This window comes from Somniosus microcephalus, chromosome 4 (assembly GCF_052327205.1).
Source record: "Somniosus microcephalus isolate GS21.2 chromosome 4, FLI_Smic_1.0, whole genome shotgun sequence".
Lineage (NCBI taxonomy): Eukaryota > Metazoa > Chordata > Chondrichthyes > Squaliformes > Somniosidae > Somniosus > Somniosus microcephalus.
This window is the reverse complement of record NC_140990.1, coordinates 7,943,555-7,963,899: the sequence shown is the minus strand read 5'-3', so window position 1 is coordinate 7,963,899 and position 20,345 is coordinate 7,943,555. Positions and strand designations below refer to the sequence as shown.

General features: G+C 49.2%; 1 protein-coding gene across 1 annotated transcript; it reads right to left on the bottom strand.

Annotated features, from left to right (window-relative positions):
* Positions 1-3,356: 3,356 nt before the first annotated feature.
* LOC147118237 (uncharacterized) lies at positions 3,357-18,582 on the bottom strand. The gene is made up of 3 exons (XM_085984327.1): positions 18,496-18,582; positions 17,549-17,623; positions 3,357-5,685 (listed from the first exon to the last, which is right to left on the bottom strand). Exon 3 carries the CDS (start codon positions 4,999-5,001, stop codon positions 4,150-4,152), a length of 852 nt encoding a protein of 283 aa, XP_085840453.1. The 5' UTR covers positions 5,002-5,685; positions 17,549-17,623; positions 18,496-18,582; the 3' UTR covers positions 3,357-4,149.
* Between the last annotated feature and the right edge of the window lie 1,763 nt (positions 18,583-20,345).

The window sequence follows — 20,345 nt, the reverse complement described above, 5'->3', positions numbered from 1 at the left end:
AGGTATTCAAAACGAGACGAGATGGTGATGGTGGAGACAAAAGACGGCTCAGATTAGGTGTGAAATGTTCTGGCAGAATGAGAGGCAGCTGCCATGTGGGAGAGAGAGAAAAAAGGAAAGGGGGGGGGGAAGGGAGAAACCGCAAAGGGGTGGATAAAGAATATAAGTAAAAATGTAATAGGGGCCGAGGTTATGATCTGAAATTGTTGAACTCGATATTGAGTCCGGAAGGCTGCAAAGTGCCTAATCGGAAGATGAGCTGCTGTTCCTTGAGTTTCCGTTGAGCTTCCGTGGAACAATACAAGAGGCCAAGGACGGTGAGGTCCAAGTGGGAATGGAGCGGTGAATTAAAATGACAGGCGACCGGAAGCTCGGGGTCACCCTTACGGACTGAACGGAGCTGTTCCGCAAAGCGGTCACCCAATCTGCATTTGGTCTCCCCAATGTAGAGGAGACTGCATTGTGAGCAGCGAATACAGTATACTAGATTGCAAGAAGTACAAGTAAATCGCTGTTTCACCTGGAAGGGGTGTTTGGGGCCCTGGACAGTGGGAAGGGGGGAGGTAGAGGGGCAGGTGTTACATCTCCTGCGCTTGCACGGGAAGGTGCCAGGCAAAGGGGAAAGGGTGCTGGGGGTGATAGAGGAGTGGACTAGGGTGTCTCGGAGGGAGCGGTCCCTACGGAATGCTGAAAGGGGAGGGGAGAAGATGCATTTGGTGGTGGGATCACTTTGAAGGTAGCGGAAATGGCGGAGGATAATCCGTTGAATGTGGAGGCTGGTGGGTTGAAAGGTGAGGACAAGGGGAACCCTATTGTGGTCCCTCAACCTGTTCTCCCGGTTACAGAACCAGTTTGTCTCTCTCAGAAATGCCCAAGGTTCTGTTGTCTGGGCACCAACTCACTCGTGACCTCACAGGTTGCAACAAGTCTGCTGCCTGAGCAGTTTGCAGTGTTATTAGGTCTGTGGGTCTCTTAGCAACCACCTCCCTCATCTAGGCAAAGGGCCCAAATCCTGACTTTGGGTGTTATCATTCCAAACTTCAGCATTCTCTGTCTTTTAGCTTCAATCTGTCTGTGTCCACCCAGTGACAACACTGAGCTCCTCCCTCCAACCACCGACACTCGCCCTCTTGCTGAGAAAGAAAGACTTGCATTTATATAGCACCTCAACCTCAGGACGTCCCAGAGCGCTTTACAGCCAATGAAGAACCTCTGAAGTTTAGTCACTGTTGTAATGTAGGAAACGCGGCAGCCAATTGGTGCACAGCAAGCTCCCACAAACAGCAATGTGACAATGACCAGATAATCTATTTCAGTGATGTTGATTGAGGGATAAATATTGGCCCCAGGACACCGGGGAGAACTCCCCTGCTCTTCTATCAATGTAGTGCCCTGGGATCTTTTACATCCACCTGAAAGAGCAGACGGGGGCCTCGGTTTAACATCTCATCCGAAAGACGGCACCTCTGACAGCGCAGCACTCTCTCAGTACTGGAGTGTCAGCCTAGATTTTTATGCTCAAGTCTCTGGACTGGGACTTGAACCCACGACCTTCTGACTCAGAGGTGAGAGTGCTGCCCACTGAGCTAAAGTGCCTGGAGCTAAGCCAGCTGGGATACTTGACATAGGATTACATCGGATATACGGCACAGAAACAGGCCATTCGGCCCAACCAGTCCATGCCGGTGTTTATGCTCCACTCGAGCCTCCTCCTGTCTTTCCTCATCTAAATCTATCAGCATAACCCTCGATTCCCTTCTCCCTCATATGCTTGTCTAGCCTCCCCTTAAATGCATCGATACTATTCGCTTCAACCACTCCCTGTGGCAGCGAGTTCCACATTCTCACCACTCTCTGGGTGAAGAAGTTTCTTCTGAATTCCCTATTGGATTTCTTGGTGACTATCTTATATTGAGGCCTCTAGTTATGCTCTTCCCCACAAGTGGAAACATTCTCTCTGTATCCACTCTATCAACATTTTTCACAATTTTAAAGACCTCTATTAGGTCACCCCTCAGCCTTCTGTTTTCAAGAGAAAAGAGACCCAGCCTGTTCATCCTTTCCTGATATGTATACCCTCGCATTTCTGGTATCATCCTTGTAAATCTTCTCTGCACCCTCTCCAGTGCCTCTATATCCTTTTTATAATATGGTGACCAGAACTGTACGCAGTACTCTAAGTGTGGTCTAACCAAGGTTCGATACAGGTTTAGCATAACTTCACTACTTTTCAATTCTACCCTCGAGAAATAAACCCTAGTGCTTGGTTTGCTTTTTTTATGGCCTTGCTAACCTGTGTCGCAACTTTTAGTAATTTGTGTATTTGTACTCCGAGATCCATTTGTTCCTCTACCCCACCTAGACTCGCACCCTCCAAGTGATAAGTGACCTCCCCATTCTTCCTATCAAAATGTAATACCTCACATTTATCTGTTCAGCCTTGGTCACTCTGCAAAAACTCTGAATTGTTTAATAATGAAATCAGGGAGTCAAAAAGCTGAGGTGAGGCAGTTTAAAAAGACAGTCCCTGACCAGAGATTGCTGGATGCTGACACTCGGTGCTCACGAGGATAGAATGTCCCATTCCTGAGGCACGGACATGCAGCACCTCGATCACAGCAAAAATTCACAAAACAGCGGCAATATAACTTGGAGCAGAGACGGTTAAGTGGAGCTGTGATCGAGGTGTTCAAAATTATGAGGGGATTTCATCGAGCAAACAAGGAGAAGCTGTTGTCACTGGCAGGAGGGTCGGTAACGAGAGGACACAGATTTCAGATCATTGGCAAAAGAATCGAGCGAGGAAATTAGGAGACTTTTTTTTACACAGCGAATTGTGATGATCTGGAATGCACTGCCTGAATGGGAGGTGGAAGCAGATTCAATAGTAACTTTCAAAAGTGAATTGGATGTACACTAAAGGCAGAAATTTGCAGGGCTGTGGGGAAAGAGCAGGGCAGTGGGACTAATTGCATTGCTCTTTCAGAGAGCCGGCACCAGCACGATGGGCCGAAAGGCATCCTACTGTGCTCTATGATTCTATAACATCAGCTTCTCTCTGCTTACTGGTACTGAGAGAACAGGGAATAATCTTTAAATCCAGCCCAGTTATTGGGGGCTCTTAACATTAACAAGCCCCAGTTTCCTGAATTAACATGGTTCAGTCCTGGATGTGATTAAAGGCATCAGAAACAGTGGAATCGACCCACCGCAGTCACACTGTGGACACTCTGGTGTGTCAGCGGGTGGGATACACCAGGGAATCCCTTTCCACACACTGAGGTTGACTCTAATGAGCGGGAGCCCTGGGGTCTCGGATACCAGATAATCAAGCTCACAAGAACACAAATTGTCTCTCCAGGCTTTATTAAGAGCGCTGCATAACACAGATCGGGTGATAATTCCCTCAATCTGGAGAAGTACATTGGATTCGCGCGTGATCTTCTCGAGTCTGTTCCAACTGACAATGGTTTAAGTGGCCTGTTCTTATACACAAGCTTGGTTACCGCTCAGGAAATGGGATTGTTTGGACCCGTCTGTTGACCACCTCCTGAACTCCTGCTAATTCAGGGAATTTAGTCCATCTGTGACCAGACTAAAACCACAAGCCGTCTGGTTATCACACCTATATGGTCCATGAGGTTATTAATAGATTCACACCCAGACGTTGTGCCTTCACTTGTCTGGCACTTCATCCCATAACACGGGTACAGGGGCTCAGTAATGTTTCATTCATCAGAAAAAGACAAAGTACAACAACATACTGGTCAGCTTAACAGAATCTCATCATATTTATGGGGCCATAAATATAAAAGTCACTAACAAATCCAGGAGGGAATTCAGGAGGAACTTTTTTACCCAGAGAATGGTGAGAATGGGGAACTCGCTGCCACAAGGAGTAGTTGAGGTGAACAGCACAGATGGATTTATGGGGAAGCCACACAAGGGAGAAAGGAATGGGAGGAGATGTTGATCGGGTTAATTGAAGTAGGGTGGGTGTGGGGCATAAACACCGGCATGGACCAGTTGGGCCAAATGGCCTGTTTCTGTGCTGTACATTCTATGTAACACCATGAACTGTCAATCGAAGGGAGTCATCAGCACAACAGTCTTAAAGATTAAACAGCAGTACAAGAATTTATAAAACATTCATCCATTCCATGTTCCTGTCACCCCAGCTGCCTGCAGGGCCCTGCACGACAGAACTGTGTGAACTCGCTGGTGTGTCAGCAGGTGGGATGACCGAGTGAATCCTTTGCCACAAACGGAGCAGGTGAACGGTTTCTTTCCTTCTCTCTCCAGCTGGTGTCTCTTCAGGGCCCTCGACCATTTAAATGTCTTCCCACAGTCAGAACATTTAAATGGTCTCTCATCAGTGTGAACTTGCTGGTGTGTCAGCAGGTTGGACGACTGAGTGAATCCCTTCCCACACACGGAGCAGGTGAATGGTCTCTCCCCAGTGTGAACTCGCTGGTGTCCATTCAGATTCCCGGAGCTTTTAAAGCTCATCCCACAGACAGAACATGTAAATGGTCTCTGATCGGTGTGAACTCGCTGGTGTTCTTTCAGCTCCCCAGAGCTTTTAAAGCTCTTCCCACAGTCAGAACACTTAAATGGTCTCTCATCAGTGTGAACTTGCTGGTGTCTCACCAGGTTGGATGACTGAGTGAATCCCTTCCCGCACACAGAGCAGGTGAACAGTTTCTCCCCAGTGTGAACTCGCTGGTGTACCTTCAGATATCCGGACCTTTTAAACCTTTTCCCACAGTCAGAACATTTAAATGGTCTCTCATCAGTGTGAACTCGCTGGTGTATCAGTAGGCTGGATGACTGAGTGAATCCCTTCCCACACACGGAGCAGGTGAACGCCCTCTCCCCAGTGTGAACTTGCTGGTGTCTCAGTAGGTGGAATGACCGAGTGAATCCCTTCCCACACACGGAGCACGTGAATGGCCTCTTTCCTGCTCTCTCCAGCTGGTGTCCCTTCAGCTCCTGGGACATTTGAAAGCTTTTCCCACAGTCGGAATGTTTCCCCGGCCTCTCCCCAGTGTGAACGCGCTGGTGTGCCAGCAGATTTGAGGACCGAGTGAATCCCTTCCCACACACTGAGCAGGTGAACAGAATCTCTCCTGCTCTCTCCAGCTTGTGTTTCTTCAGATCCTGGGACCTTTTAAATCTCTTTCCACAGTCAGAACATCTAATCGGTCTCTCATCACTGTGAACAAACTGGTGTCTCAGGAGGGTGGCAGAATGAGAGAATCACTTCAAAAACACGGAGCAGGTGAATGGTCTCACATCGGTGTGGACAAGCTGGTGTCTCAGCAGCACGGAGGGTGCAATTAATCCCTGCCCACACATGGAGTGGGTTAAAGGTCTCTCACTAGTGTGAATTTGCTGGTGTATCATCGGAGCGGATGACTGAGTGAATCCCTTCTGGAACACGGGGCCGGTGAACGGGCTCTCCCCAGTGTGTAGCCCCTGGTGTCTCTTTGTGTACTTGTAGATTTTGAAGCTCTTCCCACACTCAGAACATTTAAAATGTCTCTCATTAGTGTGAATTCTCTGGGGTGCCAGCAGATTGGAGGAGCGATTGAATCAGGTCCTGATGAATCGAGCGAGTCTGTCTGTTCTTGACGTGATGTTTGGTCTGAGCTTCCTGTCTGTAAATGCTCCACTTCTAAAACCCTGTAAAAGGAGTGTAGAAAGGGATAAGAGGGAGAATTTTGTCTCATGTCCCCCTTTCCCAGCCCAGTGGTAGTGAAGCTGATTTTCAGGCCCCAGCTGCTGCACAGGTTGGTTGAAAGTATCAACAGTAATGGCGGCTGCAATCCCCACAAGCCCCCGCGCTCCAGAAAGCGCTCCGGCCGCCGCACTGAGTTGTGGCTGAACCCGCGCATGCGCCCCATGGCCCCGCCCCCTCCTGCTCCACAGGCGCCCGGCCCGCACCGCGCATGCTCAGCACACCCCGGGCCCCTGTCAATCATCCTCCCCCGCGCCTGCGCGCTGGGCCCGAGCTCCAGGCTGCCGCGCGGGGCTTTCTTTGTAAAGTCGGTGTTGGTGAAGAGCAGCAATCAGTGAGGGAAACATAGAAACATAGAAGATAGGAGCAGGAGTAGGCCATTTGGCCCCTCGAGCCTGCTCCGCCATTCAATGAGATCATGGCTGATCATCCAAATTCAGTACCCCGTTCCTGCTTTCTCCCCATATCCCTTGATCCCTTTAGCCTTAAGAAATATATCTAACTCCTTCTTGAATATATTTAATGAATTGGCCTCCACTGCCTTCTGTGGTAGTGAATTCCACAGGTTCACCACTCTCTGGGGGAAGAAATTCTTCCTCATCTCAGTCCTAAATGGCTTAACCCTTATCCTTAGACTGTGACCCCTGGTTCTGGACTCCCCGACCATCGGGAACATCCTTCCTGCATCTAGTCTGTTTAGTCCTGTTACAATTTTATAAGTTTCAATGAGATCCCCTCTCATTCTTCTAAACTCCAGCGAGTATAATCCCAATCGACCGAATCTCTCCTCATACATCATTCCTGCCATCCCAGGTATCAGTCTGGCGAATCTTCGCTGCACTCCCTCCATGGCAAGAACATCCTTCCTCAGATAAGGCGACCAAAACTGCACACAATACTCAAGGTGTGGTCTCAGCAAGGCCCTGTACAACTGCAGCAAGACATCCTTGTTCCTGTACTCAAACCCTCTCACTCCAAAGGCCAACATACCATTTGCCTTCTTAACCGCCTACTGCACCTGCATGCTTACCTTCAGCGACTGGTGCACAAGGACACCCAGGTCTCGTTGCACTTCCCCTTTTCCCAATCTATTGCCGTTCAGATAATAATTTGCCTTCCTGTTTTTGCCACCAAAGTGGATAACCTCACATTTATCCACATTATACTGCATCTGCCATGCTTCTGCCCAATAACCCAACCTGTCCAAATCAGACTGGAGTTTCTCGGCATCCTCCTCGCAGCACACACGCCCACGCAGCTTTGTGTCATCTGCAAACTTGGAGATATTACATCTAGTTCTCTCGTCTAGATCATTTATATATATTGTGATGAATAGCTGGGGTCCAAGGACCAATCCCTGTGGTACCCCACCAGTCACTGCCTGCCACTTGGAAAAAGAGCCGTTTATTCCAACTCTTTGCTTCCTGTCTGCCAACCAGTTCTCTATCCAAGTCAGTACCTTGCCCCCAATCCCGTGGGCTTTTACTTTACACGCTAATCCCTTATGCGGGACCTTATCAAAAGCCTTCTGAAAGTCCAAATACACCACATCCCCTGGTTCTCCCTTATCTATTTTACCAGTGACATCCTCAAAAAATTCCAGTAGATTAGTCAAGCACGATTTACCTTTTGTAAATCCATGTTGACTTTGTCTGATCCTGTCACTGTTTTCCAAGTGCTCTGCTATTACATCTTTTACAATGGACTCTAGCATTTTCCCCACTACCGATGTCAGGCTTACCGGTCTTTCATTCTCCGTTTTCTCTCTACCACCTTTTTTGAATAGTGGGGTAACATTAGCTACCCTCCAATCCATGGGAACTGTTCCAGAGTCTATCGAATTTTGGAAGATGACAAGCAATGCATCTACTATTTCTAGGGCACTTCCTTAAGTACCCTAGGATGTAGATTATCAGGCCCTGGGGATTTATCGGCCTTCATTCCCGTCAATTTCCCTAACACCATTTCCCTACAAATACTGATTTCTTTCGGTTCCTCCCTCTCATTAGCAGTAACATAGAAGATAGGAGCAGGAGTAGGCCATTCGGCCCCTCGAGCCTGCTCCGCCATTCAATGAGATCATGGCTGATCATCCAAACTCAGTACCCTGTCCCTGCCTTCTCCCCATATTCCTTGATCCCTTTAGCCTTAAGAAATATATCTAACTCCTTCTTGATGAACTGTCCCCAGGTGAGAGCAGCTCAGTCAGCACAGAGCTGGGGCTGGAATCTGGGAGAGGGGCCGCAGGCAGCGGGCCTGGCAAAGGGACCGTCACTGATTGAATAATAAACAGGGGTAAGGGGACACTAACCTCACATCAGATATATCTATAGCTTAAGTAGACAGATTTTAAGCCAAACGATGGGACCGAAGGCTGCAATTCCTGTGCCATGCGGGAACTCCGGGACGCTTCACATGTCCTTGTGAACCGCGTGTGCTGGAAGCGCCTCCAGTGGCTGGAACTCGAGCTCAGGGTCTCTGAGCTTCAGGAATGGCTAGAGTCACTGGAATCACTGAGTGCGATTTGAACAGAGTGCTGAGAGTTGGGTGAGTCAGGGAGTTAGGTGAGGCAAGGCCTCAGAGCTTCGGCGGGTGCTTCAGCGGTAGAGCGGGCCTACAAAGGGCTCCAGAGACCAGGTAAGGCTTACTTTACTGGTGGTATTGAATTAATTTAATTTAAATTGATTAAAGGGGTCGGCCATGCCAGGAGAGCCCAGCCCCGTGATATGCTCCTCTTGCTCTATGTGGGAATTCAGGGACGCTGCCAGTGTCCCTGACCAACACGTGTGCCAGAAATGCATCCAGCTGCAGCTACTAACGGGCCGTCTTTGGGCGCTGGAGCTGCGGGTGGATGGGTTGTGGAGCATTCACGATGCTGAGAGGGTCGCGAATTACTCGTACAGTGAGTTGGTCACACCGCAGGGTAGGGCTGCACAGGCAGAAGGGAAATGGGTGACCACCAGGCGGAACAATAGAAGCAGGCAGGTAGTGCAGGGGACCCCTGTGGCCATCCCCCTTTCAACCAGGTATACCGCTTTGGATACTGTTGGGGGGGATGACTTATCAGGGGAAGGCAGCAGCAGCCAACTTCCTGGCACTGGGGGTGCTCCTGCTGCCCAGGAAGGGAGGAAAAAGAGTGGGAGAGCAATAGTGGTAGGGGATTCTATAGTAAGGGGAACAGATAGGCGTTTCTGTGGCCGTAGACGTGAATCCAGGATGGTTTGTTGCCTCCCTGGTGCCAGGGTCAAGGATGTCACTGAGCGGCTGCAGGGCATTCTGGAGGGGGAGGGCGAACAGCCAGAGGTCGTGGTCCACATTGGTACCAACGACATAGGTAAAAAGGATGAGGTCCTGCAGCAAGAATTTAGGGAGCTAGGTAGAAGATTAACGAGCAGGACCTCAAAGGTTGTAATCTCTGGATTACTCCCGGTGCCACGTGCTAGTGAGTATAGGAATAGGAAGATAGAACAGATGAATGCGTGGCTAAAGGGATGGTGCAGGAGGGAGGGCTTTAGTTTCCTGGATCACTGGGTCTGCTTCTGGGAAAGGTGGGACTTGTACAAGTCGGACGGTTTACACCTGAACCAGAGGGGGACCAATATCCTTGCGGGGAGGTTTGCTAGCACTGTTTTGAGGGGGGGGGGGGGGGTTTAAACTAACTTGGCAGGGGGATGGGATACAGAGTGGAGCTATAGTAGGGGGTGATTTACAGCCAAATACGGAGGAAAAAACAAGTCAGCTGGGAAGGCAGAGCAAATATGTGAAGGCAAAAGGGAATATGGCAAGGCTGGAAGGCATTTATTTTAATGCAAGGAGTCTTGCAAATAAGGTGGATGAACTGAAGTTGTTGTTGAACACATGGGAGTAGGATATTGTTGCTATCACGGAGACATGGTTGAGGGAGGGTCAGGACTGGCAGCTCAATATTCCGGGGTATAAATCTTCAGGCGAGACAGAGGGGGGTGTAAAAGGGGAGGGGGTGTTGCAATGTTAATTAAGGAGTCAATTACTGCTGTAAGGAAGGATGATATATTAGCAGGTTCCTCTAATGAGGCCATATGGGTAGAACTTAAAAACAAAAAGGGGGCAAGCACTTTGCTGGGAGTGTACTATAGGCCCCCAAACAGTCAGGGGGAGATAGAGGAACAGATATGTAGGCAAATCTCAGAGAAGTGCGAAAATAATAGGGTAATAATAGTGGGGGATTTCAACTTCCCCAATATTAATTGGGATAGTCAGAGTGTGAAAGGCTTAGAGGGTGCAGAATTCTTAAAGTGCATCCAGGAGAGCTTTTTGAGCCAACATGTAGAAAGTCCTACAAGAGAGGGGGCGGTACTGGACTTAATTCTAGGGAATGTAGCTGGGCAAGTGGTGGAAGTGTCAGTAGGAGAGCATTTTGGCGACAGTGACCATAATTCGGTGAGATTTAAGGTGGTCATGGAAAAAGACAAAGACGGCCCGGAAATAAGGGTTCTAAATTGGGGGAAGGCCGATTTTAATATGATAAGGCAGGATCTGGCCAAAGTGGACTGGGATCAGCTACTTATAGGAAAATCCACATCAAAGCAGTGGGAGACTTTCAGAAGGGAAATAGAGAGAGGCCAACGCCAACATGTTCCCGTAAAGGTCAAGGGTGGGACCAACAAGCAAAGGGAACCTTGGATGGCAAGGGATATACAAAAATGCATTAGGAAAAAAAGGGGGGCTTTTGGCAGTTACAAAAGACTAAAGACGGAGGAAGCCCTAGAGGAGTATAAAAAGTGCAGGGGCATACTTAAAAAAGAAATTAGGAGAGCGAGGAGGGGCCATGAAATAACACTGGCGAGCAAAATAAAGGAAAATCCTAAGATGTTTTATAAGTATTTTATTAAGGGCAAGAGGATAACCAGGGAAAGGGTAGGGCCCATTAGGGACCAAAGTGGCAATCTGTGTGTAGAGCCAGATGATGTAGGCAGGGTTTTAAATGAATTTTTTACATCTGTGTTCACTATGGAGAAAGACGATGTAGACATAGAAATCGGGCAAGGGGACTGTGATATACTTGAACATATTAGCATCGAGAGGGAGGAGGTACTAGCGGTTTTAGCAGGCCAAAAAGTGGATAAATCCCCAGGCCCGGACGAGATGTATCCCAGGCTGCTGTGTGAGGCAAAGGAGGAGATTGCAGGGGCTCGGAGACAAATTTTCAGAACCTCTCTGGCCACAGGGGATGCACCAGAGGACTGGAGAACAGCTAACGTAGTACCATTATTTAAGAAGGGTCGCAGGGATAAACCAGGGAATTACAGGCCAGTGAGCCCAACATCTGTGGTAGGGAAATTATTGGAAAAAATTCTGAGGGACAAAATTAGTCTCCACTTGGAGAGGCAAGGTTTAATCGGGGATAGTCAGCATGGCTTTGTCAAGGGTAAATCATGTCTGACCAATCTGATTGAATTTTTCGAGGGGGTGACTAGGTGTGTGGATGAGGGAAATGCTGTGGATGTGGTATACATGGACTTCAGTGAGGCTTTTGACAAAGTCCCGCATAGGAGACTGGTCAAGAAGGTAAGAGCCCATGGGATCCAGGGTGCCTTGGCACGTTGGATCCTAAACTGGCTGAGTGGCAGGAGGCAGAGGGTGATGGTCGAAGGTTGCTTTTGTGACTGGAAGCCTGTGTCCAGTGGGGTACCTCAGGGATCGGTGCTGGGTCCCTTGCTGTTTGTGATCTACATAAATGATTTGGATGAGAATGTAAAAGGTATGATCAGTAAGTTCGCAGAGGACACGAAAATTGGTGGGGTGGTAAATTACGAGGAGGAAAGCCTCAGGCTACAGGATGATATAAACGGGTTGGTCAGATGGGCGGAAAAGTGGCAAATGGAATTTAACCCTGAAAAGTGCGAGGTGATGCATTTTGGACGGACAAATAAGGCAAGGGAATACACAATGAGTGGTAGGACCCTAGGAAGCACAGAGGGTCAGAGGGACCTTGGTGTACATGTACACAGATCCCTGAAGGCAGCGGAACAGGTAGATAAGGTGGTTAAAAAGGCATATGGGATACTTGCCTTCATTAGCCGAGGCATAGAATATAAGAGCAGGGAGGTTATGATGGAGCTGTACAAAACGTTGGTAAGGCCACAGCTGGAGTACTGTGTGCAGTTCTGGTCACCTCACTATAGGAAGGATGTGATTGCTTTGGAGAGGGTGCAGAGAAGATTCACCAGGATGTTACCTGGGATGGAGCACCTCAGCTATGAAGAGAGACTGGACAGGCTGGGGTTGTTTTCCTTGGAGCAAAGAAGGCTGAGGGGGGACCTGATTGAGGTGTACAAAATGATGAGGGGCATAGATAGGGTAGATAAAGAGGAACTTTTCCCCTTAGTAGGGGGGGTCAATAACAAGGGGGCACAGATTCAAGGTAAGGGGCAGGAGGTTTAGAGGGGATTTGAGGAGGAACTTTTTCACCCAGAGGGTGGTTGGAGTCTGGAACTCACTGCCTGAAAGGGTGGTAGGGGCAGGAACCCTCACAACATTCAAGAAGCATTTGGATGAGCACTTGAAATGCCATTGCATACAAGGCTACGGACCAAATGCTGGAAAATGGGATTAGATTGGACAGGGCTTGATGGACGGCGCAGACACGATGGGCCGAAGGGCCTCTTTCTGTGCTGTATAACTCTATGACTCTTTAACAGCTCCTGCAGACAATGAAAGCAGGAAAGCGGCCTGCAGCCCACCGAGGTCCCGCCCCCCTCCCTCCCACGCCGCCATTGGTTGGAGGACCGTCAGCCCGCCCGGTCCTCCCAGCGTTTTCCGCGCTCCTGATTGGCGGATGCCCCGCGTCAATCAATCCCCCCTCCGATTACGCGCTGACGCCAGCACGCAACGCCCAGGGGTCGGTTGGATCGGCGCACGCCACCGCAAGGTGAAAAAAGACACCCCACACAAATGAGGAAAAACAAGAATAATAATAATCGCACTTTAGAGGGGAGGAGGTTGGGGGAATTAATGAGTGTTTTCAATTTGTTTCGCAAAAAAGAATATTTGAAAAGCTTCCTAACGGTGCGAGGCGGGCTGCGCATGCGCTCCAGCCAGCCTTTGTCTCCCCACGTGGGCCGGGGGCCGGACACGCCCACTTGCCTTCCCCTGCACCAATCACAGCGCGGGCAGGCGCTTCTATCAATCGTCACCTGTCAATCACCCTCCCTTCCCCCTCGTGGTATCGATTGACAGCGGTGTCAGCCAATGAGGTGCAGGAAGGGGCGGGACCAGGGCCAGGACTGACAGCAAGCCTGAACTAACTCAATTAAATACCTGCATGCAGCCAAAAAAAAACTTTTATTTCGTCAGCCAAAAAACAGCAAAGCAAATGAGGTTTGCTGAGTTAGCAAAGTCTATTTTAGAAACATAGAGGATAGGAGCAGGAGTCGGCCATTCGGCCCCTCGAGCCTGCTCCACCATTCAATGCGATCATGGCTGTTCAAGAAGTTGGATATATTTCTTAAGGCTAAAGGGATCAAGGGATATGGGGAGAAAGCAGGGACAGGGTACTGAATTTGGATGATCAGCCATGATCTCATTAAAGGGCTGAATGGCCTACTCCTGTTCCTATCTTCTATGTTTCTATGTTTTTATGATCACTACCCCCACAATGCTCTCCCACTGATACCCCTTCCACCTGCCCGGCTAAGGTTAAGGGGAGATCTGATAGAGGGGGTCAAAGCCATGAAGGGTTTGGATCGAGTAAATAAGGAGAAACTGGTTCCAGTGGCTGGAGGGTCGGTAACCAGAGGACACAGATTTCAGGCAAAAGAACCAGAGGCGACACGAGGAAACCGATTTTAAACACAGCCAGTTATGATCTGGAACGCGCTGCCTGGAAGGGCGGTGGAAGCAGATTCAATAGTAACTCTCAAAAAAGAATTGGGTAAATACTTGAAGGGGAGACATTTACAGGGCGAGGGGGAAAGAGCAGGGGGGAGTGGGACTAATCGGAGAGCTCGACCAAAGAGCCGGCACAGGCCCGGTGGGCCGAATGGCCTCCTTCTGTGCTGTTTCATTCGATGGTTCCGTCCCCATAATGAGACCTTCTCAGCCCCGGTGTCCTCCTGGTGAATCTGCCCGGCACCCCCTCCGAGGCCAGTGTGTCCCTTTCTGAGGTGCGGTGCCTGAAACTGAAGGCAGTCCTCCGGATGGGGCCTGAGCCAGGCTCTGGACAGCTGAAGCATGGCTGTGTATATCTGGAGTTGTGGTGTAGACAGTCCGACCTTGTCAAGTTAAGTGGGTGGTGATCAGGAGCAGGTGCCCTTTCCTCCCAGGGTGCCGTCACACTACATTCGGGCTCATGGGATTGGGGGTAATATTAGCATGGATTGAGGATTGGTTAACGGTCAGAAAACAGAGAGTAGGAATAAACGGCTCATTTTCGGGCTGGCAGGCTGTAACTAGTGGGGTCCCGCAAGGATCAGTGCTGGGGCCTCAGCTATTCACAATCTCCATCAATGAATTAGATGAGGGGACCGAGTGCAATGTGTCCAAGTTTGCTGACGATACAAAGCTAGGTGGGACAGTGAGTTGTGAGGAGGACACAAAGAGGCTGCAAAGGGATATCAACAGGTTCAGTGAATGGGCAAGAACATGGCAGATGGAATATAATGTGGAGAAGTGTGAAGTTATCCGCTTTGAACATAAGAAATAGGAGCAGGAATAGGCCACTTGGCCCCTCGAGCCTGCTCCACCATTCAATAAGATCATGGCTGATCTTGGGCTCAAAGCCACTTCCCCGCCCGCTCCCCATCACCCTTCACTCCCTTATCTTGCCAAAATCTGTCTATCTCCACCTTAAATGTATTTAATGACCCAACCTCCACAGCTCTCTGGGGCAGAGAATCCCACAGATTTACGACCCTCTGAGAGAAGAAATTCCTCCTCATCTCAGTTCTAAAAGGGCGACCCTTTATTCTGAAACTGTGCCCCCGAGTTCTAGATTTCCCCACGAGGGGAAACATCCTCTCTGCATCTACCCTGTCGAGCCCCCTCAGTATCTTATATGTTTCAATAAGATCACCTCTCATTCTTCTAAATTCCAATGAGTATAGGCCCAGCCTGCTCAACCTTTCCTCATAAGTCAAACCCCTCATCTCTGGAATTAACCTCGTGACTCGTCTCTGAACTGCCTCCAATGCAAGTATATCCTTCCTTAAATACGGAGACCAAAACTGTACGCAGTACTCCAGGTGGGGTCTCACCAAGACCCTGTACAGTTGTAGCCGGACTTCCCTACTTTTATACTCCAACCCTCTTTGGTAGGAAAAATAGAAAAGCAGAGTATTTTTTAAATGGTGAGAGATTGGGAAATGTTGGTGTTCAGAGGGACCTGGGTGTCCTTGTACACGAGGCACTGAAAGTTAACACGCAGGTGCAGCAAGCAATTAGGAAAGCAAATGGTACGTTAGTCTTTATTACAAAAGGATTGGAGTATAAGAGTAAAGTCTTACCGCAATTATACAGGGCCTTGGTGAGACCACACCTGGAGTATTGTGTACAGTTTTGGTCTCCTTACCTAAGGAAGGATATACTTGCCTTAGAGGGAGAGCAACGAAGGTTCACCAGACTGATTCCTGGGATGGGGGGATTGTCCTGTGAGGAGAGATTGAGGAGACTGGGCCTGTATTCCCAGGAATTTTGAAGAATGAGAGGTGATCTCATTGAAACATCTACAATTCTTACAGGGCTTGACAGGGTAGATGCTGGGAGACTGTTTCCCCTGGCTGGGGGAGTCTAGAACCAGGGGTCACAGTCTCAGAATAAGGGGTCGGCCATTTAGGACTGAGATGAGGAGAAATTTCTTCACCCAGAGGGTGGTGAATCTTTGGAATTCTCTGCCCCAGAGGGCTGTGGAGGCTCAGTCATTGAGTATAATCAAGGCTGAGATCGATAGATTTTTGGACTCATGGGGAATCAAGGGATATGGGGATCGGGCGGGAAGGTGGGGATGAGATAGAAGATCAGCCATGATGTTACTGAATGGTGGAGCAGGCTCGAAGGGCCGAATGGCCTGCTCCTGCTCCTATTTCTTATGTTCTTAAGAAAGCTGTTTGCTATAGCCTGCTGCGCCACGACAAATACGCAGAGGATTTCAGTTACGTGGAGAGACTGGAGAAGCTGGGATTGTTCTCCTTGGAGCAGAGAAGGTGCAGCGGAGATTTAATAGAGGTGTTCAAAACACAAAGGGTTTTGACAGAGTAAATAGGAGCATGGGAACAGGAGGAGGCCATTCAGCCCCTCCAGCCTGTTCCGCCATTCAATGAGATCATGGCCGATCTGTGTCTTAGCACCATCCACCTGCCTTGGCTCCATATCCCTTTGCTCCCTTGTCCAGCAAAAATCTATCGCTCTCGGATTTAAAATGATTAATTGAGCTGGCACCGACTGCTTTCTGTGGGAGAGGGTTCCACACTTCTACCACCCTGTGTGTGAAGAAGTGTTTCCCAACTTCTCTCCTGAATGGCCTGGCTCTGATTTTAAGGTGATGCCCCCTTGTCCTCGACTCCCCCACCGGCAGAAAAAGTTTCTCTCTATCTACTCTACCAATTCCTTTCAAAATCCTAAAATCCTCAATCACTCCTTAACCTTCTAGATTCCAGGGAACACAAGCCTAGTTTATGTAATCTCTCCCTCATAATCTAACCCTTGGAGCCCGGGTAACATTCTGGTGAATCTGTGCTGCACTCCTTCCAAGGCCGGTTATCCTTTCTGAGGTGCGGTGCCCAGAATTGTACACAGTGTTCCAGGGAGTTATCGAGTCATAGAGTTATACAGCACAGAAAGAGGCCCTTCGGCCCATCGCGTCCGCGCCAGCCATCAAGCCCTATCTAATCTAATCCTATTTTCCAGCATTTGGTCCGTAGCCTTGTATGCTATGGCATTTCAAGTGCTCATCCAAATGCTTCTTGAATGTTGTGAGGATTCCTGCCTCTACCACCCTTTCAGGCAGTGAGTTCCAGATTCCAACCACCCTCTGGGTGAAAAAGGTTTTCCTCAAATCCCCTCTAAACCTCCTGCCCCTTACCTTGAATCTGTGCCCCCTTGTTATTGACCCCTCTACTAAGGGGAAAAGTTCCTTTCTATCCACCCTATCTATGCCCCTCATAATTTTGTACACCTCAATCGGGTCCCCCCTCAGCCTTCTCTGCTCCAAAGAAAACAACCCCAGCCTGTCCAGTCTTTCTTCATAGCTGAAGCTCTCCAGCCCAGGTAAGAGTTCCTGGGAGTTAATGTGCGTAGGTCCCTGAAGGTGGCGGGACATATTGAGAGAATGGTTAACAAAGCATATGGGATCTTGGGCTTCATAAATAGAGTAAAAAAGTAGAGAAGTTATGCAGAACCTCAAAAAATTAAAGGGAACACTGGTCCTAATACCGACCCCTGGGGAACATCACTGTTTACCTCCCTCCAGTCTGAAAAGCAACCGTTCACCACTACTCTCTGCTTTCTGTCCCTTGGCAGAAAATTGGGAGGGGGTGAGTGCAAACAGCACCTGATTTCTCACCAAGCACTCAGGGGAGCAGGGGATTAGCCCTACTTTAAATGTCAGTCTCTTACATATACATTATAAAAAGGGAGACGCTGTCCCTTTAAAATCAGTCATCCACGGGGACGCGGTCCCTTTAATGAAAATCATATAGAAAAAGAGCACCTGTCCCTTTAAGAGAACCCCCACCACTCCCATATTTCTCTTAATAAAGTGCTTGAAATTAATAATTAAAGAAGCAGAAAATTATTAAAAAAATTAATTCAGGGAGAGAAAATATTTTTACTCACATTTCCTCCACAGGGTTTCTTGTTTCTGTTTCATCAATTTAAAAACGAAACTGCTTTTTTTAAAACAAGTATCTTCTGTAAAATAAAATTACTTTGAGCTGTAATATGGGAAAGGAACATTAAAAATAAACTTTCCCAGGATCACAGATTCTGACCAGGCCGCTTTACAAAATGGCGGCGGGCCATTCCCAGGTCCCGCCTCCTCCTTCGCCGCGATTGGTTGGAGGACCAAAGCCCCTCGGTCGGTCCTCCAGGCTCCGCCTCCCCTCGCTCATTGGTGGAGAGCTCGTCAGTCAGTGCACGCCGGCGACGTCGTGACGTTCAGGGTGGGCGGCTGGAGCAGGCGGGAAATTAAATTCATTTAAATTAAATCTCCCGTCAGCCTTCTCTGTCCCAATCAGCCGGCGCAAGTCCCGCCCCTCGGGCTCCCCGATTGGTTGGATGACCCGCCGCCGGCTCCCTATTGGTCGGAAGCTCCCGTCAATCAGGCCCTGGGCCCGGGTCCTATCTTCTGTGTACTTTCAGTGATGACTTTTATAAACTGGTTTTACAGGAAATTAGAAGACGAGGGGAGAGATTTGAAGACACTCGGTCCCTTTGTGACGCTAAAGTTGCAGCTGACCCCGTGCATGCGCCCCATCCTCTCCTGCTCCACAGGCGCCCGGCCCGCACCGCGCATGCTCAGCACACCCCCCGGGGCCGCTGTCAATCATCCTCCCCCTCTGAACAGGCCCCGCCCCCTCCCCCTACTCCGCATGCGTCGCCGGGCCCCGCTCCCGAAGTTGAGCCGCTACCGCGCCTGCGCAGGGCCTCGGATTCTGGGTCGGCCCGGGCAACCGCGAGAGTCCGGATCACCGGCGGAAAGTGAGTTTTATCAGGGTTTTTTCTTTATATAGTGGAGAGAAGCGCGGGCGGGGAGATAAATAAAAAGAAAATACAAACCGCACCGTCCCAGCGCCCTCCCGGCACCGAGCGGAGCGAATTGAGCGGCCGCAGCTCCTTGTCTGAATGGGCTCTTCTTGTGATGACGTCACAATTGGGCCCCAGCCTCAGCGCCGGGGAGGAAGTTCCCGCCCCCTTGCCGCGCTGCCATTGGTTGGAGGACCAGGACGCCCAGTTCAGTCCTCCCAGCTCAGCCCTCATCCTATTGGTCAACGCTCCCGTCAGTCAGAATCACATTGCTCCGGCTCACTCCGCCACCCCAGGCGAATCAATCGGCGTCCGCGGATGTCCCGCCCGCCCCTCAGGATTGGTTTTTCTGGTATTTTACTTTATAATCTCGCTCTCCGCTCCCCCCTCACCTCGATTTAAATCGATTCCCCAACACTTTACTTCACCCCGGCCGCTGAATTCGCCTCTTCCCCAGAGGCCCCGCGCAGGCGTACTGGCAGTCTCGCTTTGTGGTGGGGCCGAATGAGCATGCGCGGCCCCGTCTCTCCACGTTTAAGGGAAACCCACCCCCTCCACATTTAAAGGGACACCCACACCCTGCACATTTAAAGGGACACATATCCCCTCCACATTTAAAGGGACATCCACCCTGCCACATTTAAAGGGACACCCACCTCCTCCACATTTAAAGGGACTCCCTCCCCCCCCCCTCATGTCCTCTACTCTGGAGGAGGAAGTCCTTGAGTGTTTACGGGATGGTTTCCTGGACCAATATGTCGAGGAACCAACCAGAGATCAGGCCATCTTAGACTGGGTATGATGTAACGAGAAAGGATTAATAAGCAATCTTGTTCTACGAGGCCCCTTGGGTCGGAGTGATCATAATATGATCGAATTCTTCATTAAGATGGAGAATGAAGTTGTTGACTCAGAGACTAGGGTCCTAAATTTAAATAAACGAAACTACGATGGTCTGAGGAGCAAGTTGGGTAGGATTGATTGGGGAATGTCACTCAAAGGGTTGACGGTGGATCGGCAATGGCAAACATTCCAAGACCGCATGGATGAACTACAGAATTTGTTCATCCCAGTTTGGCATAAAAATAAAACAAAAGAGGTGACTCAACCGTGGCTAACAAGGGAAATTAGGGATAGAATAAGATCCAAGGAGAGGACATATCAATTGGCCAGAAAAAGCAGTAAACCTGAGGATTGGGAGCAGTTTAGGATTCAACAAAGGAGGACAAAGGGATTAATTAAGAAGGGGAAAATAGAATATGAGAGTAAGCTTGCAGGGAACATAAAAACTGACTAAAAGCTTTTATAGATATGTGAAGAGAAAAAGAACATAAGAACATTAGAAGTAGGAGCAGAAGTACGCCATACGGCCCCTCGGGCCTGCTCCGCCATTCAATAGGATCATGGCTGATCCGAACCTAGACTCATGTCCACTTCCCTGCCCGCTCCCCATAACCCCTAATTCCCTTATCAGTTAGGAAACTGTCTATCTCCATTTTAAATTTATTTAATGTCGCAGCTTCCACAGCTATCTGAGGTAGCAAATTCCATAGATTTACCACCCTCTGAGTGAAGAAGTTTCTCCTCATCTCAGTTTTGAAACGGCAGCCCCTTATTCTAAGATTATGTCCCCTAGTTCTAGTCTCACCCATCAGTGGAAACATCCTCCCCGCAGCCACCCGATCAAGCCCCCTCACAATCTTATATGTTTTGATAAGATCGCCTCTCATTCTTCTGAATTCCAATGAATAGAGGCCCAACCTACTCAACCTTTCCTCATAAGCCAACCCCTTCATCTCCGGAATCAACCGAGTGAACCTTCTCTGAACTGCCTTGAGAGCAAGTATATCTTTTCTTAAATATGGAAACCAAAACTGTACGCAATATT